The 10292-nt window shown below is 37.3% G+C and overlaps 1 protein-coding gene across 1 annotated transcript in view; it reads left to right on the forward strand.

The window, feature by feature from the left end:
- The first annotated feature begins 10170 nt into the window (after nucleotides 1–10170).
- Nucleotides 10171–10292, forward strand: part of LOC125045161 — a 1994-nt gene continuing 1872 nt past the window's right edge. The window contains exon 1 of the mRNA XM_047642312.1: nucleotides 10171–10288. Coding sequence (XP_047498268.1) covers nucleotides 10219–10288 — 70 coding nt within the window. The 5' untranslated portion in view covers nucleotides 10171–10218. The remainder of the gene's footprint in view (nucleotides 10289–10292) is intronic.

A 10292-nucleotide genomic window follows, 5' to 3' on the forward strand; every position in this document is an offset into this window, starting at 1 on the left:
GTCACTCTCGTCTGGTGACGAAACCTCAACTTTAAAAATATCAAGATCCATGATAGATACATCATCAATGGTCTTCACTACTAGGTATTTACTATATGATACACTTTTAGGTAAGATTTCCTTAATGGATTGAGGAGGACTTTTCTCCTTCTTACCTGGTTTGGGAGCTCGCGAACCATTACAATTCCCATTCTTGACCTTTGGAATCTGGTAAGGTTCCAGAGTGACAATATGTGATGTTCCAGAGGGATTGGCCAGGGGATTGCGTAGGTCGTCAGGGAGAGAGCTAGTTCTTTTTAAAGTTGCAGAAATCATACAAATTGTAAATCTTCATTTCCTCACACCCCCACCCACTATGGAGTCCACTGAGGGGAAGCTATAGTTTGGACTAAAATTTTCCCAACAGCCACAGGGGTAGTGAGGAAATATACGCAGTCACTATTACAGTGCTGATGGTAGTCGCGGGACCTATGCACTACCGACTGGACAGTGCCTGCTTGACCCTAGCCATATCTGACCAGCCGATTGACTTAACCGGGCCTTGATCAAGCCAGCCGTCTAACCAGAATAGAGGACCAAAGAGGTGTGTTGCTAGAGTGCAGCATCGCTCAACCTCCAGGACTCCTGTCTCCTGGTAATACGGGACGCCACGCACGGCAAACATACGTGGGAGAGTTCTCCTTGGCCCAAGATGGAATGAACCAGGAGTGGGTGCACCATCTCCTCTCATAGGTCTTGGTGCACCAGGAAGCCATTTTGTCTCATCCCTCACTGGTGACCCCTCCAGTATGGGCAGCCCTCTGGTCCGGCTCACCAGCTCATTGGGACCTCAAGCCCCCCCACCGCGGCAAGGCGGCTTCCGTTAGGGAGGTATATGTATGTGTATATATACACATACACACACAATACATATATGTATGTTTATATATATAAATATGTATATATATAATTACACACATACATATATATATACACACACACACAAATGTATATATATATATATATATATATACATATACAGTATATATATATTAGATAGATAGATAAATAGAATAATAGATGGATAGATAAATACTTACATATATATATGTACATATACACACACACAAATATATATATATATATATATATATATATATATATATATATATATGTGTGTATGTGTGTGTGTGTACACACATACGTATGTGTATGTATGTATATATATATATATATATATATATATATATATATATATATATATATATATATAAGATCTTTACGTTACAGGTTACAGGTTCCGCCAAACAGATATTTGAGAATAGATCACTTTAGCGGTATATTAACCCATTCGCCCCAGGTGGCAAGAATACATGCCATGCCCACTGTAATATACGTTTATTTATGTATATATATATATATATATGTATATATATACATATGGTAGAAAAACCCACAATGTAAAACTAGATTTTTTGAAAGTGAGACAACAGTTTCGGAATCCACCTGGATTCAATCCTCAGGTCTGAGGATGGAATCCAGGTGGTACCGAAACTGTTGTCTCATTTTTAATAAATCTAGTTTTACATTGTGGGCTTTTCTACCATAGTATCAGCACGGTAGAGTGTTTTCACCTTTCATATATATATATATATATATATGTATATATATGTATATATATGTATATATATGTATATATATATATAGATGGCTCTACAAGTTCTTAATCACCAAATAGCCAGATGTCAGAACAACCTATCTATTTACCCTTTTCCTTCACTTTAGGAAAGGGTCTTTTGTATCATTTCAATGTCTGAAATATTATAATGACAATTTAATAATCATAACATCAATAACAATAATAACAGTATCAATAGCTATGGAATTATTATAAAAAAATACAAAAAACATAAGCGAACACAAAAGCAATAAACAAAAAGTTTTGTGCCACAAGAGCTGCCCTGGAGCCCGGGGCCTCTCGTCTCGCTAGATATTGTTGTTTCTGAGTTCAATAGAGTAACTAAAATAAAGTAAAAAACCTATAATTACAGATTTTGCGCACTTTATAGTGCTTTGCCAGCATCTTCAGTGCTCTTGCTTTTGCAGGTGACATGAGGCTACAGTAGGCGTAGTCGGCACCCCACCTCAGACCCGCAGCTCTTTTCTAGGGTAGCCCTTGTGGCTTTGACCCCTGGGTATTGGGTGGGCATTGAATTACCGTCCTTCGCCTAGGCAAGTTCGGCGGTAAGGAAGTGTCCCACACATAACTCGATCCCTCTATGGTACTGGAAAACGCCACCTGGCTTCCACTGGGGGGGTAGAGGACGGAAACTGATTTACTCTCTTAGCTATTGGTTGATAACAAAAGCTAAGAGTTTTTTGTCCCTTCAGGCCTACGTTTTTTGAGACAAAGGGTCGGACCTGGTCCGATACCCAGAATGAGTGACACCCCGGCTACCCCTTCTCCTCCTCAAGGAGGAGAGACGACTAATGACCCTTCTATGACCAATCTGGTGACGAACAATGGAATCCCCACTAATGACAAAACTAGAAGACCACTTTTCAAAATCCCCACCCAGAATGCAAGGTTCGCAAATGTAAAATGCGTGAATGAAAATCAGTCGCTATTGAACGTGAACCCCTTTATCAACAAAAAGGTCCTTGATGGTCAAGTGGACGGCGATTTAGATTTTGTAAAAAAATTGAGTTGAGTGCAGCATTCTGAAGAAGGAGACTGAGATATTAGCATATATGAGAAAGCATGAAGCTAGTTACAATGAAGCTTAGAGGAAAGTGGAAAGTTTGACACAACCCCCGATACTTCCTATGCTGCAGCAGTAACTAACATCACCCCTGGTGCAAGTAATGTCAGTCAACAACTTGCAGCTAAAGATAAAGAAATCGCTGAATTGAAACAAACAGTTAAATAATTAAATATTAAAGTTTTTTAGTTGATTAAATTGGTCGATCAAATGGCTGCATCAACCCAGCATAAACATCTTAAGGAAGCTGATACCGAATCACAGTCCGGAGCGCACCTCCCCGTCCGGGCTACTCCTGTGAGGACTTCGCCTGGCTCGCGATCAGTTTTTCGAGAGAGAAGCAGATCGCAATCTGTCAGTCGGCTCCCTCGCCAGGAGGTGTAGGACATGGAGGCTTCTGTCTCTAAACCCCCTCGAGAAAAGTTCTCGGGAAACGAGGGAGAGGAGGCGCCTCCCTCCCATAAAAAGAAAATTAAAACTGGCGGACAAGGCACTTCCAAACCCCATAAAACGTAATCTTCGCATCGACCATTATACAATGGAACTGTTGAAGTCTTAGATCTAAAGTAAATGACCTTGAATTATTAGCCTCGTCCTATGCTCCCGATATTATAGTTCTCTAAGAAACGCACTTAACACACCTCGTCTCTGACGATGTTTCATTTCGCGGAGTCGCCATGTACATCCACCAAAACCTCCCTTTTACTGAAGTGACTATTGATTCTACATCGGAGTTTGTCGCATGCAAAGTAAAAATGAATGGCACGTATCTGACTATATGTTCAATTTATTGTCCACCTGATAATGTGATAATCTATGATGAGCTCTTTGCTCTTCAGGAACGTCTGCCACAAAATAAAGTAATTTTAGGTGATTTTAATGCTCATCATACGTTATGGGGTTCCCTGCGGGTGGATGGTAGAGGTGAGCAAGTAGTGAAGTTGATTAATGAATCTGATTTAGTCCTTCTGAACGATGGTAGTCCGACGCGGGTAGGCGATAATACCGGTAATTTGAGCTTTATTGACTTATCACTGGTCTCTTCGTCAATAGCAGCCAAGTGCCTGTGGCACACCATTGACGACTCGTTGTTAAGCGATCATCTTCCTATTTTGATTGAATATTCAATAAGAAAAAACATCTTTCAAAATTAACATCATCATTCACGAGGGTAACAATTTCCTAATTACCTAGAGACATTGCTAATGCACTCGCCAGGCAGCTCACTCATACAAGCAGCTCAGAAAACTACCATCCCGCATTCCTATCAAGGAAGCGGCTGAACTGCAACTTGTTCACTTTGCCACAGGAGATGACTTTGATTACAATAAAGATCTAACAATGGATGAGCTTGTCCGAGCCCTAGGAGCCTGTAGAGGAACATCCCCAGACCCCGATGAGATTCGATACGAGATGATAAAGCATCTTAATCATGATGCCATGATTAAGCTAGAAGTGTACAATGCAATTTGGAAAAGCCACATTTTTCCAAACTCACTGCACTTCGCCCACACCATTCCCATATTGAAAGGAGGGGAAATCCCAGATCTGCCATCTCCTACCGCCCAATTGCGTTGACAAGTTGCTGATGCAAGGTCATGGAACGAATTGTTAACAGTAGGCTATTGCACGTTTTTAATTCCAGTAATTTGCTAGTTGACGAGCAGTGCGGCTTCCGAAAGGGACGCCAAACTCTCGATCAACTAGTAAAGCTGGACAGTCATATTCAAGAGGCAATTGCCCCCCCAAATTATTTGATCTCAGTACTTTTAGATATAGAAAAAACCTACGACATAACATGGCGATATGGCCCACTCAGAAAATTTATGCTTTTGGATTACGAGGAAACTTGCCTTGTTTTATTTAAAATGTCATTTCTGACAGACTTTTTCTGTCAAATTGTTTTCTGGCAAAGGTGGCTCGAGACCCGAGCCACCCTAATGGCAATTGAAGCACTAGGCCCTTTGCCACGCGACTCCACGACCTCGTCGAGAAAGTCGGTATAGATCTCTCTACCATCGATACCCTGGTTCAATCAAATATAGCGCCTTGGGAAACCCCCAACTTTTCTATCATGGAAGCCTGGCTTCCATCAGCCAAGGCCATGGCGCCGGAGGTGGAGGTACGCCAGAGGTTTAGAGAGATCCTTCTAAAACATTTCATTTTTTTCATATATATACACCGACGGCTCCAAGTGTGGGTGCAGCTGTATGGTCGACTGAATGTGAACTAAAGTTCAGACTGCCGAATCATACATCGATCTTTCTTGCTGAACTTTTTGCTATTGACAAAGTTATTGATTTTGCACTAACGGCGACCCACGATAGAATAGTTTTTTTTTGAGATTCATTAAGTTCACTTAAAGCTATTAAATCCTGAGAAACCACTAAAAATTAACTGTGTAATATCATTCGTAAATTACATGGCGCCAACAAATCAATCAAGCTGGGTACCAGGCCACTCTGGTATCCATGGCAATGAACAGGCTGACAAATTAGCCGGTCAACTGGCGATCTGGACACTACCATAGTTCGTATAGACCTCAGGTGTTTTGTGTCTCTTATAAAAGCAAAATTACATCTGTGGCAAAGAGAGTGGACCAACCTACAAATAAAAAAAATAAAGCCAGCAATCGAACTGTGGGACACAGCCCACAGAAAAATCAGAAGGGAGGAGGTGGTCTTGGCCCGTCTCAGGGTCAATGCCACCAAAATTACCTACCTCACTTCCTTTAAAGAAAATAACTTTCCTCCACGATGCCCTCAACGTACCACCATCCTCACAATAAGCCACCTCCTAACAATATGCCCAACATACAATATCAATAGACAACCACTCAGAAATTATTTAAGAATAAAAAATAAAGATTTTACAACATCAAATCTTCTATCTAATGATGAAAAAAAAAGTAATTACTTTTCTAAGAGAGACAAAACTTTATGACCTTATATAAATTGATAGAATAAATAGGATCCATTGGCTTAATAACCTTGGCCACATGCCGCTGGTTAATAACCAAGAAATCCGACAAAGAAAGAAAGAAAGACACACATTCACACGCTTACATATATATGTATGTGTGTACACACACACATACATATATATATACATACACACACACACATATATATATACACAGACATACTCATTCACACGCGTACATATCTGTATGTGTTTACACACACACACACATATATATGTGTATATATACAGTGGTGCCTTGACTTACAAGTCTAATTGGAGTTACGGAGCTTGTAACTCAAATTACTCGTATGTCAATTCAATTTTCCCTATTTAAATAATTGAAATGCCATCACTCCGTTCCTGACCGTCCATGAACGAGCAATTCTGTTACATATTTTTAGATAGGCAAAATGTACTTCTGAGGTATATCACGAGGTTACAGTGGTCATTCCAGGACTCTCGAAGGGTGAGCTGTTTCAAGGGTGGTCCCCTTCGAGTGAACGAGTGACACGCGGGATGCTGGGCGGATGTCACGGAGCCACCTCTTAGTCACTATTGCTCCCAGGTCCACGTCGACCCCAAGTGGAGCATGCGCCAGGGTCCCATCTATGGGATTCCAGTAATTTGCTAGTTGACGAGCAGTGCGGCTTCCGAAAGGGACGCCAAACTCGCGATCAACTAGTAAATATATGTGTATATATACAGTGGTGCCTTGACTTGCAAGTTTAATTGGAGTTACGGAGCTTGTAACTCAAATTACTCGTATGTCAATTCAATTTTTCCTATTTGAATAAATTGAAATGCCATCATTCCGTTCCTGACCGTCCAGAAACGAGCAAATCTGTTACATATTTTTAGATAGGAAAAATGTACTTCTGAGGTATATCACGATGTTACAGTGGTCATTCCAGGACTCTCGAAGGGTGAGCTGTTTCAAGGGTGGTCCCCTTCGAGTGAACGAGTGACACGCGGGATGCTGGGCGGATGTCACGGAGCCACTATTGCTCCCAGGTCCACGTCGACCCCAAGTGGAGCATGCGCCAGGGTCCCATCTATGGGATAAATAAAAATAAATAAAAATAAGGCAACTGGAAACCACCCTGACTGATCTTTCCCTTGTATTTATGGCAGACATCTTTGGAAATGGCCCTCAGTCCCGTGGAAAAGACTTGGCATGTTAAGTGAATTAACAAGGAATAGAGGGCCATGGAGCACTAGAAGCACTAGAAGAATTTATATATATATATATATATACATACATACATACATACATACATACATATATATATATATATATATATATATATATATATATATATATATGCACACACACACACACATATATATGTGTGTGTGTGTGTGTGCGTGTGTGCGCATATATATATATATATATATATATATATATATATATGTACATATGTATGTATATATGTATGTATGTCTGCATGTATATATATAAATTAAATCCATGCGTGAGCATGGTGAAGAAAGACGAAGACAATAGAATCATCTACGAATCGCTAAGTAAAAAAAAAAAAAAAAAAAAAAAAAAAAAAGATTATCATCATCACGTAAACATAAATATATATATAAATATTTATATATTTATGAATATATAAATGTGTGTGCGTGACGTCACATACATATTTATATACATACATTATGTATATATATATCAATATATAGATAAGTATTTATTTATTTATTTACACGCACACACACATATATATGTGTGTGTGTGTGTGTGTGTAAATAAATAAATATATATCGATATATTAATATATATATACATAATGTATGCATATAAATATGTATGTGACGTCACACACACACACTTATATATCTATAAGTATATAAATATTTATATATATATTTATGTTTACCTGATGATAATAATCTATTTTTTTTTTATTTTTACTTAGCGATTCGTAGAGGATTCTATTGTCTTCGTCTTTCTTCACCATGCTCACGCATGGATTACCACAGGCGATTATCGGTTGTCTTCGGCGTGTGAATACTTACAAACAGGATGTACTCAAAAAGTCCAAAATTACCAGTAGGGCTTTCCATCTCACAAATACACCTCACTTACCGTTTATACAGAACGAATCTATTTCGCAATCCACAAGTGTCTATGTAACCCGGGAAACCAAAAAAAAAAAAAAAAAAAATACAATACCAGCGTAAAGGTAAATCTGCACATGCGCCGATGACCAACGACCGGCTGCAAGAACATCAACCAGACAGGTTCATCCGGCCGAGGGTTGAGACCACAATTCACCGTCGTCTGCTGTTGTAAAAGGTATTTCACTCTAAGGGTTAGATTATTAGGTGTATTGCTGTTAATGGGGGATGTGTAGTTGGAGATTCTTGAATAGAGGGGGGGGGGGGGGACATTTGATATTTTACTGAATGTCTGGTGTGGAAAATAATATTTTTTTCCCTATCATTTTCTTCACTCTAACGATTCCTCGATGATTCTTTTTTTTTTCGGATAATTTCATCATGTCAACCCAAATATTATCAGTATCATATTTATTGAGCTATTAGTTAGAGTAATAATAATGATAATAGTAATAATGATCTAATAACAATGTTACTCGTGCTACCGCTACTACTACTGATGATGATAATGATAGTAATAATAATAACGATGATAACGATGGTGATGATGATAGTATAAATATAGTGATAATAATAATGATAATGGTAATAATAATAGTAATAATAGTAATGAAAATAATAATAATAATAGTAATAATAATAATGATAATGATTATAATGATAATGATTATAATGATAATGATTATAATGATAATGTTAATAATAATATCAATTACAAAAATGATAATAACAACAAAACAATAATGACAACAATAATAATAATAATGATAAAAAAACAGCCTTTTAACCTCTTTCACTACTTTCCAAAAGCCAAATACATATTATCTTTCTTACGTGTATTTCGTTTAAATAAGCTTTTCCTTCAGAATTGCTGTCTTTTGACGAACGGTCTCCCCCCCCCCCCCATCCTTCCCACTAACTAACACCCATTCCCTTCAACAAAACCAGCTCTCTAAAGGACATCCAATCGCGATCTATAGTCCATCAATCAGTGACATCTATCAGCTATTCATTTCGGGATTGGCACCATTCTGCCAATCCAGTCTGGCGCACAATCAATCACGTTTTCAGCGAAGTGGGTAATGTGTCCATTGATTGATCGTTGGCGTGATTTATCGTCGCTTGAGCGTACTTAGTTCTTCGTCCAAGTTCTTTGTGTTTTGTTTTTTTTCAGGAAATATGTGTTTATTGTCAGTATTGTGATTGTGGTTATTGGTGATTATTGGTATTGTAAATTTATATTATTATGATGATGATTACTGTTGTAGATTATCATTATTGGTTTTGATTTCAGTTTTGATTTGGTTTCTTATTTCAATTCTAGTTTTAATTTTATCTTTATTTTTTATTCATATATTCATATTTGTTCATTATCCTTTTATCCTTCATTTATGTCGTTATTATTGTGATTATGATGATCATTTTTGCAAGTTTAATTACTAATTTCAATCTCCCGAGACTACGGGACACCGAAATTGTTCTGAACTGATTATATAATCATTATTATTAATAATTCTGTGTAAAAATATATCTTCGTTCTTATGTAGGTGAAACAAGTTGTATGTAATGAATCTATTATATTTATAAACAATGTATTTGTTAAGGACAACGTGATGTCAAGCCAAAAACCACATTTTTTTTTCCAAGTTATTCTCATTATAAAAATGACTATTAATATTATGAATGATTACCATTACCATTACCGTTATTATTGTTATTATTATTATTATTATTATTACTACTACTATTATTATTATCATTATCAATATCATTATTACCATCATTATTATTATCATTGTTATCATTACCATTATCTTTATTATTATTATTATTATTATTATTATTATTATTATTATTATTATTATTATTATCAGTAGTAGTAGTAGTAGTTGTAGTAGTTGTAGTTGTTGTAGTAGTAGTATCATGATAATAATGATCATCATTATCATTGTTGTTATTATTATTATTATTATTATTGTCATTATTATTATTATTGTTATTATTATCATTATAATCTTATTTATTATCAGCATCACTATTATAATCCTTCTTATTATTATCGTTATTTAGATATATCTATTTAAACATTTACCTTCCACTGATAGGATTTTACAGCAAAAGCAACAAATTGACTCACAGCTCATTGATAATAAATACTAACTCATCCGGACTTCAACGATCTCAAATATTGAATCCTCAATTAAGTCCACTTCATTGAGGTTCATGCAAAAGCTCCAGCTATTAATGAAAATTCAATAAAAGTTCATTAACAGGTGTTCTGGACATGGTGAGAAGCAGGGGAAGGGCGTGGTGGGTGGGCGTGGCGTTTCTGCTGCTGGGGAACTGTACGTGGGCGAGTGAGTTAACGTATGCCAGTGGCGGTAATGGAATGTGTTTTGGTGAGCTGAAGACTCTGCCGACGCGTACGAACACTTACTGTGCCATGGCTTGTAGTGCAAGTAA

The sequence above is a fragment of the Penaeus chinensis genome, chromosome 36 (genome assembly GCF_019202785.1).
Source record: "Penaeus chinensis breed Huanghai No. 1 chromosome 36, ASM1920278v2, whole genome shotgun sequence".
NCBI classification, from domain to species: Eukaryota; Metazoa; Arthropoda; class Malacostraca; order Decapoda; family Penaeidae; genus Penaeus; species Penaeus chinensis.